At 49.2% G+C, this 20,930-nt stretch overlaps 1 protein-coding gene across 1 annotated transcript in view; it reads right to left on the reverse strand.

Annotated features, from left to right (window-relative positions):
* The window catches only part of TOX2 (TOX high mobility group box family member 2), a 140,194-nt gene that overhangs the window by 37,021 nt on the left and 82,243 nt on the right, over positions 1-20,930 (reverse strand). The window contains exon 3 of the mRNA XM_058562664.1: positions 17,359-17,604. Within this exon, the coding sequence (XP_058418647.1) occupies positions 17,359-17,604 (246 nt within the window). The remainder of the gene's footprint in view (positions 1-17,358; positions 17,605-20,930) is intronic.

Raw genomic sequence — 20,930 nt, forward strand, 5'->3', positions numbered from 1 at the left:
CTCTCATGGAGCATGAAAAAAGAGAGAAACTACAATACACAACTTCAGGAATATGAATGGGGTATAATTACAGGTATGAAGACTATAAAATTATAAGATAATACTAAATAGAATTCAGTGGTAATGACTGTATAGATCTCAGTGTAATGAACTATTCATTTTATAAAAAGGGTATAATGTGTATAATGATTATATAGATTATAGTATAATTTGTATTTTGATACAGAAATATGAGAAAGCTATCTTATGAAAAGAAAACTACAGGCCCATTTCACTATAAAAATATGTAAAAGAAAAGTCTTAAGTAAAATAATAGTACCTTAAATCCAGCCTCATATTTTAAAAATTCTTATGTGTATTTAAGTTTAAATATGTACATATATATGCATCCCATAACCAAGTAGAATATATTAATACTGGGGAATCTATTAATAAAATTCATCACCTCAATATACTATGGAAGAGAAACTATATGAAGATCTCAGTACATACTTAATAGGCGTGTGATAAACGGGAAAGGTCTTGTACAACCAGCTAAAACAAGAAGAAAAGGCCAAGTATGATTTACAGATGGTCAGTCCCCCACGTGGGTACAAGCCAAGAGTGGGCAGTGATTCTATCATAGCAACATTCCTGGGGGGCCTTGAAAGAGAAGAGAGCAGAAGGACGTTCCCAGTGGGTGGAGCTGTGAGCACTGCAAGCAATCACCCACTTGAGTGGAAGGAGAAGGGGCCTGAGGGAGCCCACACAGTCCACTCTCACTATTCACGGTGGTTACGTTCTATAAAGTTGCCTCGAACACTGAATTAGTGAATACTGAGCCATTTCTCCTGAGGGAAAAACAGGGTTACGTTCCTGCAAGCCTCCCGTCACAACATTTTCATCAATCGATTGACACATAACCTTGTTTTATGTGTATTTCTGTTTAAAAACACCTTATTTTGTATATATTGTTGACTCATTAACCCTGAATTTAAGGCACTATAACTCATGCCTGAACACACCTATTTTCTCCATGAGTCACATCGCAACCCTCTTGAGCTCAAAAGCACTAGACAGCTCTTCAGCACTGTGCATGGGGGCCATTTTAAACAGTGAAATCAGCCACAGAAAGCACAAAAACGCAAAAAACGCGGCACTAAATAGACCACGGAAAGGATACTAGCTTACAGCATGAGAGCCGAAACAAGAAGACGGAGCGTCACCTTGTTTGATCTCAGCTGGGAAGGAGCACATCGGCTGACTTGAACATTTTTCCGCTCCGCGCATGTCCAGAGATGACCGTGAAAGCACCGTGAGCATTGATTTTGGGGTTGTAAATAAACCGTAGCTAGTAGATGCATTGGCAAACACAGAAATCCACCAGTAATGAAGATGGACTGTATACAGATTCACAGCAGTGGCCAAGGGCCTGGCTGTCGGGTCAGGGGCCTGGGAGGAAAAGAACTGTGAGCTTGGAGGTAAGCTGGTCTGGGGTAGAGGTCTGGGGTATGGATGGAGATATGGGAGTGGACATAAGGTGTGATTTTTGAATCACGGTTGGCCACCCAGAGGCATTCACCAGAGAAGAGGCCTCAACTATCAAGTGGACAAAACGGTTCATCCCATTGCTGTTAGCCAGCTTCCATCACCAGCCACCCCAGAACCAGCACTGGGCACATGAACGGAGGCTACAAATGGGCCCAACGACATGAACTCCCACTTACCAGGGGCAATTTAGCAGCTGCTGCCTCTGAATGTCCCCCCTTGTCAGCAACACAGACCAATGCTGAGCCCCACCACAGCGCTATTCCTTGAGGAAACCAACCAGCCCCCGGACAGGACGCTGACTACACTGGGCCTCTTCCATCACGGAAGAGCCAGCAGTTCATCCTCTCAAGGACAGATGTTCTGGGCATGGTTTGCCTCTCCTATCTGCAGAGCCTCAGCCAGCACCTCTCCCTGGGGGCTGACAGAAAGCCTGGTCCACAGGCATGAAATTCCACATGGCAGAGAATCCAACCAGAGGCTCCACTTTGCAGTGACAGAAGTGTGGGAATGGGACCCTATCACCATGGAATCTATTGGTCATATCACATATCACACCAGCCAGAAGCCAGCAGCCCCAGAGAATGATGGAATGGCCTTCTAAAGGCATAGATGAAGTGTTAGCTTGGAGACAACACTCTGAAGGGATGGCGTGCTGTCCTTCAGGATGTGGTATACGCATTAAGTCAGAGCCTCCACGTGGTTCTGTGAAGAATACATGCGTCCAGGAACCAAGAGGCAGAAGCGGGAGTGGCCTACCCAGCATCACTCCCAATGACCCACTGGGGGATCTTCTGCTCCCTGACCCTGCAATTCTGGGCTCTGCCGGGTTGGAGGACCTGGTCCCCAAAGGGGGTAGGTTCTTGCCAAAGGACATAACAGATGTGCTGCTGCCAGGGGCCTTTGGACTTCTTACATCTAGGGACCAGCAGGAGAGAGAAGGACTCACCGTCATGGCAGGAGGAACTGATCCTGATCAGCAGGAGGAGGGAGGGCTGCTGTGACTCAGTGGGGGCAGAGCGTAATACACACGTAACCCAGGTGCCCCCTCGGGCGCTTCCTGCCACTCCCTGCCCCATTGCAACTGTAAATGGGCAGGTGCAGCAACTCTGACCTGAGAAGTATATGAGTGCCAAGGACTCAGACCTCTTGGGAGCAGGTAAGACACGTAAGCCACCAGATCTGCCTTGGCGACAGCCGGGGGAGAGAGGAATTGAACCAAGGAAGGCGGGAGAGGATGAGCACTAGTTGCAGTCCCAAGACCAAAGGCAGCAATGGGGGCTGTAATTTGTTCCACTAAGCCTCCTTCAGGAACAGGGGTCCAGGCACCACAGAGATGCTGCTCCCTCACCTGTCTGAGAAGCAGATCTGTGTGGCACAAGGGGTGGACCACGATGGCCACGGAGGTGCACTACTCAGCTCTCCTGCTTTGGGAGCACCAGTGCTGAGAGCCCAGCTGCTGCTCTCCTGGCCCCATGAACATGCTCGCAACCAGGCCACACTTTCCACGGGCCGCCCTCAGCCAGTGACTGAGCACAGCAAGGGTACTCAGGCAGGGCCATCTGGCGAGACACGTGTCTCCTCCAAAGGGTGACTTTGGTTTGATAACTCCCTATTGGCCTGGCCATACCTTTCTTGGAACTGTGCTGCAGTCCAAGATTCTTCCCACTCAATCCTCCTTCTTTCCTTCCCTCCTTCTACAGGTCTCAGACCAGCATCATGGTCTGAAATTTCCCCCACCTCCTGCCTTCTCTTGCTCCCTCCTCGACAAATCTCTTACATGTCTAATCCTGTCTAGTGTCGCTTCTTGGTGGACTCGAACTAGTGAAACCAGAAACCCTCTTTGGGAGAAAACTTGTATTGAGAAATACACTGATGTCCTGCTTGGGGTGGAAGGTGGACCCCAAGGATGCTTAGTTCAAACCAAAGGGGTCCTAAACCAACCTCTAAGGGAGGTGGGTCCTTTTAATAAAGGAGCCTTTGTTCTGTTGAGCTCAGAGGTACGTCTGGATCTGTAGTTCTGGGGGGAGATGCTGAGGCTGAGGGAATCACAGCGTGAGACAGAACTGAGAGGAGGCTGACACTGGACATGCCTTGGGGGCGGGGAGAAGTGTGAGGTCATTACAGTGTCAGTGTGACCAAAAGAAGACTTGGGAACATAGACACGTGTAAACTCTCTGTGGTGGGACCCCCACGGGAATCGACTTTGTCCACCAATACTTGGGCGGGTGGATTTCCTGGGGGAACTAGAAAGGATGCAGAGTTCTCCATGTGGGTTGGCAGGGAAGTAAACCAGAGGCAGCTCACACACAAAGTGCTTAGAGACAAATAATAGATTGTTGTGGCTACCATGCTGAGCACTTTCTAAGCATTGCAGTATTTAATTTTCAAAACAACCCCATAAGGTAAGAATTATTAACATATCCATTTTACACACAAGAAAACTAAAGTTCAGAGGGGGTGGGGGTAACTTGCTCAACGGGGCAAGCAGCTGGAGGAACTCAGATTTCAAGTCAGGTCTCTCGAAGCCCAAAACCAGTGAGATTAATGCTGGCAAAGCACTGACCCGTTTTCAGCAGGGCAGTGGGCAGTGGGCACAGAGACACGGTGTGAGCATCCAGGTTGAGGGGCCACAGTGGAAACCAAGCCCCTATTCCCAGAAGACAGAGGAGTGGTCGCTCATGCTGTGGACACCTGCTTGGGTGGCAGGCCATGTGCTGGGGGACATGAGGTTGATTCCTACCATGTTTGGGAATCATTTTGCAGGCAGTTATGGGAAGATACAGTTCTGATTTAGTATGACCAAGGTCACAATGGTGGGGACAGGCAGAGAAGGGTGCACCCAATTTTCTGTCTGGAGTTAATCTGCTTCTCCTGGCAGGCACACAGCAAGCAAGAACACATCAAGTTCACAAGGCAGATGAAAGAGAGCAGGGAGGAGGGGCCTTACGTGTAAAGGCATAGGGGCCTGAGGTCTGGGGTTCCCCAGGGAGAAGAGGAGTTCCTCGGGATGGGGGAGTGACCATCTCAGGCTCACCCTTTGGGCCCAGGATCTCGGGCGGGAGCCCCACACTTTGCTGTCACCCTCTGCCTTTGACTAAGGCCCGGTTCCTCTGGTCCAGCTGCTGCCAGTGCTGCAGATGTCTAGCTGAGTCTTTTTGTCCAGCTGCTCACACTCTGCCCTCTGACATTCTCCAAGAGCAGGCTTCACTGATCGCCCCTTCCCTGGCACACAGGCACAGTGCCCCATAAGCAGTAGGCTGAACACTGGTGACCTCCCCTGCCCTGGGTTTCCTTTCTTTTCCTTATTGCATTTTGTTTCCAATTCTGCGTAGGCTCTTGGCGCACAATTGGCGCACACCAAGAAGCCTCACAGTCTGAGGACATGTGGCCTGGAGTCCTTCTCATCACAGGCTGGGGACGGTCCTCCTGCCAGGGCCTCTGCCTCAAGGCCTGAGCCAGCAGGAGGCGTGAGGGGCTGGGCAGAGTCGGGAACCACAGCCAGAGGAGTGGATCCACTGGATTCTCTGGGGAAAAGGTTTGCACCTGTCACAGGTGGGTGAAATCCTCAAGGGAAACAGACACACAAGCAACAGTTCCGTGTGTCCTGAAAACACGGGAGAACTCGGGACTCAGCTGAGGATGACAGCCACACACATTCTGAGCAGGAGCACAATCAGGAGCAGGCCGAGGGGCTGGGTGGGGCCTGAGGGGCGGCAGCTCTAACAAGTCCCCGGGTGACGCCGACCCTGCGGCCTGAGGACCTCATTTTAGACGCAGGTGCTGCGGGAGCCCCACTCAGATCAACTCCTGGAGTGTTGGTTGCTAAGGCTCACAGCTGCCCAAGAACAGCCCTTGGCCAAGGGGAGCTGTTTGCCTAGAAGTTATGCACGAGCCCCACCCCCACCCCAGCCGGTGACCATGACTGACTCACACCTCACACAGGCGTCCTAATGCCAGCAGCTCAGTGCTCTAATTCAGGCTCGAAGGCTCCCTGTGGGATCAGGCGGAGCGCCCGCTAGCACAGATCTGGATACCATCTGGAATTTCTCATCTACTCCTCACAACAACCCCGTGAGGAAACTGTGGCACAGAGAGGTTAAGTGGTTTGGCTGAGGTCACACAGCTAGTTACACATGCAGCTGTCTCACCCCAGAGAACTCCTTCCCGACCCACTGGGCTCTTGTGATCTGCAACCCCACTGACAACAGCCCCCTGCTGGGCCCATTCATGAAACGCTTTAGTGATGCTCTCTCCCCTGATCCTCTCCTCAGCTCCTGCAGTCATCTGGCGTTTGTCCATTCAACATAGGAGGAAAGCGAGGCCGGAAAGAAAGTGACCTGCCTCCCACAATCCATTAGTGGTGGCAGACACAGGACATGAACCCAGGTTTCCTGACTCCAGGTCTCTCGATCAGTTTCTGGGGTGACAGGAAGAACCAGCAATGGCTTATTCAGGAGAGACTCCTCAGGGCTCCAGAATCCCAGGCCCACAGCCCCAGCCCACAGACACAACTCGATGACAGGTTCTAATTACTCACCCCAATTCCTCCCCTTTCCCCTTGCTACCACGAGTTTAGAGAAATAGCCACTGGGGCCAACATTTCTGCCCCTCCCACCTAACTCTGTCTCCCGTGAGAGCTCAGACCCCCCCACACTGGATGGAGAGACAGGAGTGAGAGCCCCACCCCCAGTTCAGAGGCCCAGGGCTGGGGCCTGGGGTGAGGGAGGCTTCTGTACCAGGTCGAGGGCACAAGACACTTGGGGTCAAGGGATCGAGGTTCCCGTCCTGCCTCCACCACTTCCTGGCTGTGTGTCTCTGGACAAGCCACTTGCCCTCTGAGTCTCAGGTACACACCTATAAAACAAGGCTATTCCACCTCCCTCCAAAGTCGACGGGGGGGTTAGATGAGATAAGGTAGACTGTACCATAAGAGAAGAGGCTATAGGGTCCCCACTGGCTTACTCGCCAACAGTGATATAGGCAGCACTCCACAGTTTATGAAGTGTTTACACAGTTTTCATTCATTCATCCAGTCACTCAGCCAGTCATTCAACAAACCCATATCAGACATCTGCTACATCCCACACATGAAGCTAAGCACCCGGAGTATTTTATTAGCACATGTGATTCTCACAACTGCCCTGTCGGGTAAAGAGCAACAGCTCCATCTTACTTGAGGCTCAGAGAGGGAGAGTAACCTCCCAGATCATCCACCAGGGCAGAACAGGGACCCCATGACCCCAGACTCCCTATTAAGTGCTATCGCGTGGACACTAGGCCACCACCATCACAGCCGGGGCCACAGCCCAACCCAGCCGGTGTGCTGAAACCTCCAACAGGACGCCCTTCTCCTCGAACTGCTCGTGGCTCCTAGGCATCGACGCTCTCTTCTAGACCCTGAGTATTTAGATGAGTTTTATTTGTCTTGCTGCCTTTCATCAAGACTCTGAGTTGTAAGTGGACAAAGCCGTGAGATGACAGAGCGCACGAGACGGACTTTTTATTATCCCGCCAGAGCAGGGGGAAAATGACTCCAATAGATCTCAAGTTTTATGTGCTCCAGACACTCTGTGGAGCCAGAGACGGGTTCTCAGCAAAGCCGACGGTACATTAAAAGCTCATTTTCCCAAACATGGTACTGAATATGCACTCGGAGGGAAGAGCCATTACACTGGGTAATAGCGACGCCGCAGCTGACGAATGGCGCTGTGATTGTCCCTGAATTCTCCCTTACGACTCGAGAGCAGGTCTCAGAGGGAGAGGTACTCTGCCAAGCCTGGCATCTTGCCCAGAATGGAAGTTAAATGCCTGGCCCTTGCACCCTTCGTGGCCAGAGGGTCATGGCTCCAATTAGGAGCCTGGCAGGGGATGAAGAGGATGGGCACCAGAGGGCGCCTGAGCAATCATAAAACATCACAAACTGTTCTGTTGCAAATCCCAGCAGAAGGGGTGGCCATTGGGTCTGAACAAGGAAGTCCAGGCAGGTGTGCCATTTCCTCCTCTCAGGCTTCTGCTGCTGTTCTCTGGCCCCTAAGGCCCAGGCCCAAAGCCACTGCCTCCAGGAAGCCTTCCCTGCTACTCCTCTCCTCTGAGCTCCTCAGGATTCACCTGTCCCTTGTTCCAAGCTAGCAGCTCACACTTCATGCTTGATAGTTTGATGGCTGTGTAGCCAAGGGATTTACCTCTCTGTGCCTCTGTTTTCTCACCCGTGAAATGGCAACAATAATAGTAGCTCCTTCTCAGGGTAGAGGATTAAATGAGATAACAAATATAAAGGGCTTAAGTGGCTGCCAAGCACACAGTAAGTGCTAAATAAATGTGAGCAGATGAGTTACAGATAATTCATCCACTCATTTAGAAAAAGTTCACCTGGAGGATACGGGGCCAAACAAGGTGTAGTCCTTGCCCTCTAAAGGCCAAGATAAGGAATCTGTGGCCACAGAGAGCATGAGCAGTGCCCCAAGGGGCTGGCCATCACAATTCTGGTTCTTGGAGATGCTCCACATCAGCCAGCTGCCAGCTGTTGCCTGGCACGGGGGTTGTGAGGCTGAAATGAGACAGCCACAGAGAAAGCCAAATGGATACCCAGCTGAAATCATGGCTGCTGTCACCTGTCCCCCTGCCCCAGGCTGTGAGCACCCCAGGGAATCTTTGATCGTCCGTGGCTTAGGTACCACCCTGCAGGCAACCTTCATTCACCCCATACACAGCCCGAAGGGTACAGAGAACAGTGGGCTTGGAGTCAGAGGCCCCGGCTCAAGTTCCTGCTCTACTCTTTTTCTCGCTATGTGACCTTGGACTCTCTCTTCTATTCTTTCAGTCAATAAACAGACATTGAGGGTTATCTGCTCGCCGGGGCCCTTGCTAGACGCTGGTGCCAGGGAAAGGCTTAAAGCACAGACCCAGCCTTGGGGCTATCCCAGGCTGGTAGTGCAGATGGGCATCTAAACGGACAACCACACATTTCCATGAATGCAGACTGATCCTATCTTTATTTAAATTTTTGATTTATTGTTCATCATGGTTTATTGATACATAATTTTGATTAAAATTTTGGTAATTTTTATTTTTAAAAATATTACACGAAAATGTGATTTATCTTGATTACTGAGTCTTTTGGCACTCCTTTACATTTTATGATTGAGGTGAGTGCCTCACTTGCCTCACCCTACTCCCAGCCCAGAGGATCCAGAGAGCCTCAGAGAGAGGAGGACTTCTGAACTGGGTCCTAACGCAGGAATAGGAGTTCACTGGTTGACAAGGGGGAAGAGCCTTCCTAGCAGAAGGAACAGATGCAGTGGTTCTCAACCAGGGGTGATTTTGTCCCCAGAGGACATCTGGAAATGACTGAAGACACTTTTTTTTTGTTTTTGTTTTTGTTTTTTTTGCTGAGGAAGATTCGCCCTAAGCTAACATCCACTGCCAATCTTCCTCTTTTTTTTTTTCTATGTGAGCCACTGTCACAGCATGTGACAGGAGTGGTGTAGGTCCACGCCTGGGAACTGAACCCGGGCCGCCAAAGTGGAGCACAACAAACTTAACCCCTAGGCCACCAGGGCTGGCCCAACATTTTTTATTTTGATTTTGACTGGGGAGTGCTACTGGAGGCCAGGAATAGTGAGTAGAGGCCAGGAGTGCTGCTAGACAGCCTACAATGCACAGGACAGTCCCCCACAACAGAGAATTAGCCCCTCCAAAATGTCAGTAGTGCTAAGCTGAGAAACTGTACTTCAACAAAGCACAAAGGTGTGAAACACCATGGCCTCATGCTCCCGATTCCTTGGCCTCACTAAGCCTCAGTGTCTGCCTCTGAAAAATGGGGATAATAATGGTACCTTCTTCAGAGGGTTGCTGGGTAGAGGCAATAGTACCAGACTGTACACAGCGGGTGCTCAATAAACGACCGTGTTCCCTCCTTTCCCGCTTTGAACACATCTCAAACTTTAGAGCAAACAGTTCTCAAAAGAGACAGCGTCCCCAGGTTCCAAAGAAAATTGGGACATGGAAAAGACACACTTTGTTCTTTTCCGATCTTTCTCTTAGTGAAAACCAGGAGTCTTATCTCTCAACAACTGTAAGCCTGTTCGCGGAGAACCAGCCTCTGTGTTGGCTTATCACCCGCCTGAGTTTTAACAGGGAGTGAATTTTTATGACCGAGTTATAAACCTTTGCAAAAATCATTTTTAAACTAAAAAATGCTGACAGGTTCTTAACGACTATAGCTACTAAATTAAGCATGAGGGGTAGGGTGCGGGGAGGAGTGGGAAAGAAAACAAAAGTGCCCTAAAAGAGTTCGTGGAGGTAAAATAATGTTCATTAAAAATAGAAAAACAAACACAAAAAAATCTTTTGTGTTCAACTTCACACTCGTACATCATAATGTTCCAGTAAAAGGCCATTTCCCCCTGAGATAATAAAAGAATTGAATTTTTCCTTATCGGTCATCTATTTTTCTAGCTGAAGCTATTACTCCCGTTCTGGGGTTGCTAGGCAACAAGAAATATTAATAGCAGCTTTTATTAGCTTAGCTTTTGCAGCCGAGTACCAGAATGAGAAAATGGGAAACATAAATGTGTTACATAAATCTTTCAACCTTTCAGAGCCGGTGTTAGTCTCTGTTTTCATAATGATTTATTGAAGTGATGGTTCATTTATGAGAAAAAGAAGTGTAGGATAAGAAAATGGAGCAGTCCCCTGCAGGAGTGTTTGAAAATAAATAATTATAGCAGGGGAGCAAAAGCTGTTTAAAGCCATTTTTCCGAGTTTTATAAAATGTAAAAAGACATATTTCTTTCGCTTACTGCCTCTGAGAAACAAGGGGAGGGAGTTCCATGTGGACTCTGCTGAATGTAAGGAAAGCTCTGGGCCTCTGGTTACCCCATTTAGGATTCTCAGGGGCCCGTTTTGCAGATCAGTGCCCCCACTCCCCCCCCAGAGGGAAATTAGACAGAAACATGGCACCCAGGAAAAGCCCAAACTGGAGGTGCTCCTGCAGACCCCTGGTTTTACTGAGATGGAGCTTGCCCCTGGTCACGCAGCCAAGAAAGTTGGGTTCGGGTCCCTGGCTTTCCTCGCAAGCCGTGAAACTGTCACTTTGCTGTTGCTCTCAAGCTCTGAGCCCTGACAGAGGTCCTGGTATAATTAACATGCCCTCTTGCCGCCCACCCTCCTCCCACCCAGATGGGGCCCTCTCCCCACCTCCAGCCATCTCAGTCTCTGACCTGCCTTTCTCAACCCCAATCTCTTGGATCAGCCCCCTGCTGGCGAGCCAGCCTGACCACTGCCCCAGCAGAGCCGACCCCCAGCAGGTCAGGCTGGACAAACGTAGATCCAAGGCGGAAGCTACCCAAACCCCACCAGTAAAATGAATAAATTAATAAATAGAGTAGCTTACATTTGTTAAATGTCTACTGTGTGCCAGGCACAGTGCTTTACCTACATCTGATCATTGAATCTTCCTAAGTTCCTATGAGGCAAGTAACATCACCTCCATTTTACAGATAAACAACTGAGGCTCAGGGAGGATTAACTCCTTGCTCTGGGTCACAGGATGGAGGGTAAAAGATGGTGGAGCTGGGTTTTGAACTTAGGTCGGCCTAACCCCAGAGCCCATACACCTAACTACTGGGTGACGCTATACGTCAAGAAAACACACACACACACACAAAAGGTTATCACAATAGATTACAACAATGGCCACAAATCCCCACCCTCCCTGCATCCACACCACTTCTGCAATGTGACTCTGCCATTTCTCCCGTCAGGAGGCGGGGTCTATTTCTGGGTTTGGCCATGTGACTCGCTCTGGCCAATGGGACATTAGCAAATGTGAGGCAGATAGAGGTCTTTTCAGTGGTTGCACGTTGGGACAAATCCTTTCTTGATGCTCTTGGGAACCCTGTGACCATCGCCATGTAAACAAGCCCAGGCCACCATGTGATGAGAGACCTGTGGCCAAGTCTTCCCCACTGCCCCTGACATCGGGCCAACTGCTGAGATGTGAACAAGGCCAGCCTAGACCACGCAGCCCCAGCCAAGCTGGAAGCTGACCCTAGAAATCCAGCCAAGCCAGTCCAGACCAAAAGAACTGAATCATGAGAAATAGTAAAAGTTCATCGTTTGCTTTAAGCCACTAAGTGTTGGGATGGTTTGTTACACAGCAAAAACTAACTGATACAATCATAAAACAAAACAAAAAACACATTATGCATTAAGAGCAATAAAAGGAACAGGTTGGACAGAGGGGTCTCTACCGCCCCCCTGTGGCTCCAAAGTCTAGAGGATCAAGGGTTGGGGGTCTTTGGTCCCTTTTGCTCAGACTCGGGGGGGGGGGACCCCTGCATCTCAGTTTGTGAGAGTCAAACAGAGGTGGACCAAGTCTCCTGGGCGGAGGAGGGATAAGTCAGGGAAGGGAGGAGGAGGAGAGAGGAGATCGGAGGGGAAGAGGAGAGAACGGGAAGAGAAGGCGGTAGGTGTTAGGGGGGGATCTTAAGGACTTCCCAGAGTCAATATACAGACCCCTCCCCTAAGCTCTGAGCCCGGCCCCCAGGCTCCAGGCCCTAACCCAGGGCTGCGGCTCTCTTATGGGACCATCTCTAAAGCAAGGGAGTGAAGCAGTAACTAAGGTCCTGCCCAGCCCCTCCCAAAAAGCCAGCCCTGGATACTAGCCTAGAAAGACCCTTCACTTGGCGCGGGCGTCCCTGGGCCATGGCTCCAAGCTCTCTCCGTGCAGGGAGAAGGACCGGTCCTGGCCAGATGCTTTGGGACAAGGACCTGGAGCACAAAGGATCTAAAACCACCAGTCTAGCACTCAGATTTTGATCCGGGTTGATAAGATTTGAGCCCTCCAGGCCAGTGGCCTGTATGGTGGTGGCAGTGGAGGGTCTACCCAACCTCAAACCCACACACTTGCCCAGGGTGTCATAGCTGACAAAGCAATTATTCCTATTTTCCTATTTGTGAGTTCACCAGAGCTGGACTCCCAATCCTCATTCCATAGACGGGAAAACTGAGGCTGGGAGGGAAGTGACTTGTCCAAGGTCCCAGAGAGAGCAAGCAAGAGTCAATGCTGGAGGAGAATGCTTGAACCACAGCTGTGTACCACCCCTGTGCCAACCGGGGCCAAGACTGGACCACACAGCTCCAGCGACCCACGGGGCTCGGCTTAGGGAAACCTCATGTTTCCCGAATCACCAGAGCCCATGGCTGGTGCAGGGAGAGCTGTGCCAGAACTCATTTCTCGTCAGGCCCTGTGTCCACCTGCCCAAGGCTCTCCCAGGAGTTTGTCTGGTCTCGCAGAAGGTGGAGGTTCACTGAGAACTTGTCTGGGAGCAAAGCTTTGTCCCTTCCCAGGATCATTCCTCTCCTGGGTAAGCCAGGACCATAAGCTCGAACATCTCCCAAGGACGACTCCAAAATAAATTATTTCAGACTTAACAGAGGCTGCTTAATAAATTCCACTCTTCTAGTTTCTTTGGGTATTTTAGAAACTGATTTATACATACAATATCTCTCTCAAAATGAGACAATCAACACAGGATAAAATTATTGAGTTATGAAAATAGGGGTCAGATGGAGGTGCAGTGCTTTAAATTAAACTGGCAAAATATATCTTTCATACTAAATTGACTCTTTTTGTCTTGGAAATGAATATTTAATCAGTTAAGACGCCAAAGTTGAGGGAGAAGCCTTAAGCATATTTAATTTTGTGAAAGGGTCCAATTCCAATACTGTACATGATTCCTGCTAGCAGCCATACCATTAAAGCAGAAGGGCTGACTCCCACGCATGTCAGGAGGCCACACGGGGAGGGGGCAGGGGACCAGAAGGAATACGTGGCCTCTGAAATCAGAGCCAAGGGCCTTGGCATTAATGAGATGGCTGTCAAATGCCTTGGCCTCACCCACCTCTCCAGGGATGACATCCTTGACATATCTCAGTCTTTCCAACCTGCATCTGTGGCATCCTGGCCCTTGGGGCATCCTCTGTGCCACCTGTGGCCCTAAAGCCCAGCTGCTCTATCCCTGGGGCACCTGCTAAAACTGAGAGGAGCTTGGTAAGGGACATACCTGGGCTTGAATTCTGGTTTTGCTGCTTAATGGCTGTGTGACATTCATTCATTCATTCAGAAAGTACTTACAGAACCTACTACGTATCAGGTCATCACTTCCTTTAGGTGTGAATGTGACTCTGAGCCAGGCGCCTCTTCTAGGCGCACACAGCACCATGCGCTGATCCTATCAGAGCATTTCCTACATTTTCAGAAATGGGCTCTTCACCTGTCTCTCCACCTGCACCAGGTGTTCCTCAAGGGCATCTCGCAGATCCAGGGCTCAGAACAATGCCTGGTACCTAGCAGGCTCTCAAGAAAGTGCACAGCTGATCACTGTGGCCTGTTGAAAAATGGCCCCTTAAAGATATCAGGTCTGAATCCCTGGAATTGGGGCATCCTCTGTGCCACCCGAGGTAATGTTACTGTATTTGGGGAAAATAGAGTCTTTGCAAGGTGTGGTTAAGTTAAGGCTCTTGAGATAGGGAGATTATCCTGGATTATCCCTAAATGCCACCACAAACGTGCTTATAAGAAAGGCAGAGGGAGATTTCACTGACAGAAGAGAAGGCGATGTGAAGACAGGCAGAGATTGGGGTGATGCGGCCACAAGCCAAGGACAGCCAGCAACCGCAAGAAGCTAGAAGCAAGAAGCAAGACACAGATTCTCCCCAGAGCTTCCAAAGGTAGCTCACCCCTCCTGACACTCCTGACACCTTGATCTCAGCCCAGTGATACTGATTTCAACTTCCAGCCTCCAGAGCTGTGAGAGAACCAATGTCTGGTTGTTTTAAGCCATGAAGTTCGTGGCAATTTGTTAGAGCAGCCACAGGAAACTAATACCATCACCTACCTGCCCTGGGTTTCCATTTCCTCATGACAGTAATACCCGCCTCGCTCGGTTCTCGGGGGCATTATGTGAGAAAACGTTGGTAAGGTCCTCTGCACGGTGCTGACACAATGCCAGCATCACCCACAGAGTGTGCACGTCCGTACACGTACACACACACACACACACACACACACACACACCCTGGATCCTGCAGCTCAGACAAATTTAAAACGTTTGTCTTTAAGGGCACCTTGTCTGTCTTCGCCAGATAGTCCTACTAGGTGGACACGTTCTTACCCAGTTTCCCAGTTGGTCTGGCAGCCCTCTCCTGGATCAAATGGTTTGGCTTCTCTTTCATTACATAAAGAGGGAATATAAAATGCAGCGAACACTTGAAAACTCCGGCTAATGGAAGAATGAAAGCTATCCGAATTTGTGAAGCATTTTTAACATGAGCTAGTTTTAAAAGAAATCTGGAAAATGGCTGCAAAGTGCCTCTTTGGACCGAGCCCAACAAAAGCATTTCCTAGCAGGAGCTATCAGGGGGTCATCATTGATAAACAGATAACATCCTTTGTAACTATCAGAGTTACTGTAACCAGGTGGCCCCACGAAGGTATGTGAGAGTATCTGCAGCCTGTTCCTTTAGGTAAAGCAGACTTACGGGAGAACACTGCCATTTGGTTACGGTGGGAATTCATCTTATTGCTAATAATAACAATGGCAAATATTCCCTGATTGTTGACTCTCTGCCAGACATTTGCTAAGACTTTACATACATTATCTCAGATACACTTCACCGCAATCCGGAGGTGGATACTATTATGATTCCAAGACGAGGGAACTGAAGCTTGAGAGATGAAGCCAGGATCTAACGCAGGTCCCTGGGACTCCAGAGCCCACGCACTAACCACTACCCCACACGGTCTCCATTAACCACAGCACCGCAGGCCAGCGACTACAGCCATACTCACCCTGCGTCCACAGCCCTCCCCAGAGGCGGCGGCCGGGCCCCGCCCCTGCTTGTGTTACCGTAAATCCCCACCAGGGACAGTCCGGAGCAGCGAAGTTTTTGTTAGGAAATGAGCCCGGCAAGCAGCTAAGGTAGAAGCTCTAACAAAATGGAATTAAAACCACACGGCTGTGGCATCGTCAGGTCTCTTAGAGAAGAGGAAGCTAAGGATCTGCATTATTGATGGGCCCAAAAGGCAAGTATTCCTGGAGACACGGAGCATCAATTTCCTTGGGGTACTTTACTCAGACCCCGAACATTATAAACTGCGGAGCTTGAGTTGGCTTCCTTCCCCCCTCCCTCCCTTCTCTCCTTTCACTTCTCACTTAGCTTCAAGTGAAAAGAATATGTGATGTGGCTTCCAAAAAATACAGAGAGTATACAGTTTTTTTTTTAAGCAACGAAATTTGGCAGTAATAAGAGAAAACAGTAAATAAACAAAATACAGTCAAGACTGTTAGAATATAAACTGTATGCCCAGGGTCCCAGGCAGCTGCTAGAACAAATGTGGCTGTGGCCTCCGAGCAGTATCTGCAGAGGTAAATGTGATCCACCCAACACCGTGTGATTCTGCTAGGAAATCAATTAAGCAGCCCCTCCTTCCCTGCCACAGGTGTGTGTGTTTGTGACCCAAGCTGACAAAATCAAGGAGAGCTTCCTCCTGGACACAGTGGTTGATCCAGCCACGCTCTGTCATGGTCCATCCTGGAAGACCCAAACTGCCACCCGCCAGAGATGTCAGGGAAGATGTTGTCTGCCAGCAGCCATTATGCCTGCTGTGTGGAAATGGGGATGGGATGGGGCCCTAACAGTGCTGGAGTTCCTGGGTCCAGCCATGCCTGAAACCCTCTGTCCACCCTGGGTAGTTCAGTCTTTTTTGCTTAAGCTAGTTTGAGTTTGGTTCTTGTCACTCAGGAATGAATGTAAGAGTTGTGACTAGTATATAATATTAACTATAAAGGAAAAAGCAAGAATAAACAAAAACCACAGTCATTCAGGAGAAGTATTAGAATTCCCTTAAGGAGATTTTCCTATTATACAAAAATTCTCTACTGATTTTCTATGGTTTAAATCAGCCATTCATGCTAGAAAACCACACACTTCCTTAGCATGGGATTCAGGACCCTTGTGATCCAGACCCTGCTAGCTCTCTCACCTCCTCTCTCCCTCCTTGGCTTCAGGTCCCTTCTCTCCAGCCCGACAAAAGGAACGAACCACATTCTGCTCCCAAGCATGACATGAGTCCTCCTGCCTCCTGCTTTTGTATATGCTGTTCCCCTAGACTGAAAGATCCTTTCCTGCCCTTGTCTGTCTGCCAAATTTCTACCTACCCTGCAAACTCTAACTCAGTAATCAGCCTCTCTTCCCTGGCAGCTTAAGCAAGATACAATATTTTAAAAATAATATGATTCCATTTACATGAAATGTCCAGAATAGGCAAATATATAGAGACAGAAAGTAGATTAGTGGTCGCCTAGGACTGGGGGTGGGGGTTGGGAACGATGGCTAAAGGGTTTCTTTTGGGGTGATAAAAATGTTCTAAAATAGATTGTGTAGATGGTCACACAACTCTTGTGAATATACTGAAAGCCACTGAATTGTACACTTTAAATGGGTAAATTGTATGGTATGTGAATTATATTTTAATGAAGCCATTAAAATTTTTTTAAAAGATGAGATTATACTGTCAAAAAATAATAAAACGAATAATACCAAGATATTATAAACAGAGCTCCAGAAGTTAGTAGCACAAAGACATAAATTTCCCTCCATGCCCACCCCCCATATTCTGGAGACCCCTATGCAAGCAACCAGCTGAGCCCAGACCCTGCACACAAGCAGAGGGTCCTCATCGAGGCATCGGCATTCTGCTCCCCTCTTAACCCCCTTCCCTGCCATAACCAGCGAGAACCATGGCAGGTGACAGGGACTCACCGTGGGCAGCTGGCCTGATAGCAGGTGGCTGTCCTGGGCCAGCATATTGGACACCATGATGGCAGGGAGGTCCATGGCCTGGTAGGAGTAGGCAGGGAGCAGGCCGTTGGGCGCGAGGCTGTGGCACAGCGAGTGGTACCCGGCTTCGTGGTCCCCCAGGTGCAGGAGGGATGGCTCAGGGAGGTTGGGAGGTGTTATCGGGGGGATCTCATAGTCTTCGTTGCTCTCGTTCTGGCTGTTGTAGGGCTAAAACATCAAAAGGGCATGTTGTCAGGGGTCAGTGTCTTGCAACTGCAGAAGATGCAACACCAGTAGCAGCAACAACAGTGATAACAACCCCCTTGGCAAAGGAGAGAAGAGATGATCCCTCTGCAAGGTGATCCAGGTGACCTGACTCCTGCCCCACCCCCAAATGGGTGCTCCCTCCCACTAGGGGGTCTGTATACAAAACCTGCCCTCCTGGAGAGAGGGGCCAGCTCCTGGTCACCTGTTCTGTTTTCCCACCAGATCTGACCACTGCAGCCCACCATGAATCCATCTTTCCACACCCACCCATTTTACAGATGGGAAAACTCAGGTCCAAGAGGGTCAGTAGAAGAGCTGGGAGTGGAGACAAAGTGTCCTGATTCCCCGCCTGGTGGTCTTCCTGGGCAGCTGGATGACTTTCTCTTGTGAGCTCCCAACACCTCTCTTGGTCTTTCTCATCTTGGTAAATGGTACAAACATCCCCCCAGGAGCACCAGCCAGGAGCCCTACTAGACACCTTCCTTTCCAGTCCTCATTTGCTCATTTTTCCCACCTCACTGCACTGACCAGGAAGCTCCGGGACAACGCTGAAGAGAAATGGTGAGAGTGGGCACCCTTGCTTTTTCCCTTCTTAAATATCTCAATATTTTACCACTAAGTACGACATTTGACAAAGGTTCTTACAGTCATTTTATAACAGGTGAAGGGCACTCCTAGTTTGTCAAGAAGGTGTTTATTTTTCTTTTAATTGTGCATGGATTTTTAATTTTATTGAACTCTTTTTCCCTGCATCTGCTGAAAGGCTCAAATGACTTTTCTCCTTTAATTCAGTTAATATGGTAAATGACTTCACTTGGTTTTTCTAACGTTAAAACAATTTTGCATTTCTGGAAGAAACCCTACTTGGTCATAATGTATTATTCTTTTTATGCATTGTTGGATTTTGTTTGCTGATATTTTGTTTAGGATTTTTGCATCTAGTTCATGAGTGGGATTGGCCTATAATTTTCCTTTCTCATACTGGCCTTGTTAGGTTTTGGCATCAAGGTTATGTTAGCCTGGAGAACCATTCCTCACCTTCTATACTCTGGAAGAGATTAGACCTAGGAGAAGAGAGGTGTGTGAATTGGAGGAGTTATAAAGAGGTCTCACCCCAGTTACCCTCCCCCTCAACTTACACCATCTCCAAAGGAAGGCGACGTTTTCATGTCTGTGACACGGATCCTGGGAATCTGGGTCCTCATATCCTTAGGGGCAGTATTGAGTCATGGCCAAGTTGAGAGCTTGGGCCCCAAGAAACAGGCTTTGGTCCAGCCTTGTTATTGATGAGCTTGGGAAACTAACTCCTCCCTCTAAATTGTGAGGATCAAAAGCACATTTTCTTACAAGGCACCTGGACTCAACCATTACTGTTACCTTGAATAATAACCCTCATGACTAGTTACGGATCACCCACTATATGCTGGGTGTTTTATATGTGCATCATCTCTAATTCTTTTTTTTTTCCACCACAATTTCCTAGGTGTGTTAACATAGAACTGGTATGTGTCCCTAATACCCCAGGTGTGTCTATAGTGACCTTCTATGTCTCTCTAATTACAAATGTGTGTCTAATATGATCTGGAGTGTCTGCATAATTCCCCAAGTCTGTCTACACTGACCTGGGATGTCTCTCTAATGCCCCAGGTGTGTCTCACCTGATGTGGGTTGTCTCCCTAATTCCCTAGCTGAGTCTACTTTGACATGGATGTCTCCCTCATTCCCCAGGTAGGTCTACCCTGAACTCTTTTTTCCCAGGTTTATTAAGGTATAATTGACTTATAACATCTCTAATTCTTAAAAGAATCCTGTATTTATTCCCATTTGACAGATCAGAAAATCAGGATCTAGAAGCTTCGCCTGGGTCACAACACTAGGAGGTAATTGGGTCTGATCCACACCTTCTCCTGCTGCTGTGACAGTAGCAACCTCTTCAAGGAGCCTCCAGGCACCTGTCTCCCCCTCTGAGCCTCTGTCCACTCTGCCCCCAGTGCCCTTCCACAAATAATACATTCCGAACACTCCTGCTTAAAAATTAGTACCTGTCTACTGAAAAAAAAAAAAGGAGAGACAGAGAGGAAAAAAACTCTCCAAATATCTTGAAGTGGCACCCAAGGGTGAAGAAAATACTTTTCGGATTGTATTTTGGTGCACACATGTGTGTGTTAATGTAATTTCACCCTTATGTGCATCTCTTTCAAGACAAGATACCCACATGTCAATTAGTGAGATTGTGCAGTTGTGGATGTGAGTGGCGCAGGATTCGGTGAAGGGAGATTGCTGTAGGGCAGCAGAGAGGGGAGACAGGAGCGGTATCTCCAAGTGATCAGAAATGAGTGGAGGAGAGAACGTGCTCTACGCCTGGCACCTGGCCAGTAACTCCCACCCCTGACGTGAACCCAACCATCCGCCCCCTCTGCATCCTCACCAAGAGAGCCGGGCACAGCTCTGGCCAAATTTCATCAGAAATCACGCTCACCAGCTCTGTGGGGGCTTCCACCCCTCTGGGAACCACTCCCTCCCAGCTTGTTAACTTCCACGATGATTCTCTCCAGCCCCATCTTCTCTCCTTAGTCCTCTAGCTCCCTCTCTGCTCCTTCCCCCTTCGCAGATGACCAGTTGCCTTCTACTTCACAAGGAAAACAGAAAATAGCTCCAACGACGTCCTGACACCAGGACCATAAACCTGCCCCTTCGGCACTAACTTGCTTCCTGTTCCGAGGCCAGAAGAGCCACCCCTCCTTCTTCCGAAGGCCAATTTCCCTGCCTGTGTATGGAATGATCCTACTCCCTTCCCTTCTTCTTCTGTCCCAAGGACCTCAGTCAACCCATTAACCATTGTGACGCCTGGCTCTTCAGCCTCCCCACTCTGCTGGATGATTCCCATCAGCACAGAAACATGCTCTGTGTTTCTCTGGGGTCTTATACGCTTCCCCCATCCCTCTCCAGTTACCACTGTCTCTTCTTCAGTTCACACCCGTCTTCCTGAAAGGGCTGTCCTCACCCATCGGCCCCTCTTCCCCATCTCCCATCATCCAATCAGCTTTTTTTGAAGCACATCTCCCTTGTCCCCTCAGCAGTGTCAGTCCAGTTGATCGCTTTCCTTCATCTTGAAAACACCCCTCCTTCAGCATCCAGGACCGTATGCTGTCCTGGTTGTCTGCCCACCTTCTCGCTTCTCCTCCAATGCCACCTCCTCCTCCTCTACCCTACTTTTCGTGTTGGAGTTTCTCGGGCTCAGCCCTGAGCTCTCCTCTCTTCCTGCCCTACACTCTCTCCCTGGGTGG

Source organism: Diceros bicornis, chromosome 19 (genome assembly GCF_020826845.1).
Source record: "Diceros bicornis minor isolate mBicDic1 chromosome 19, mDicBic1.mat.cur, whole genome shotgun sequence".
In the NCBI taxonomy this organism is placed as follows: Eukaryota; Metazoa; Chordata; class Mammalia; order Perissodactyla; family Rhinocerotidae; genus Diceros; species Diceros bicornis.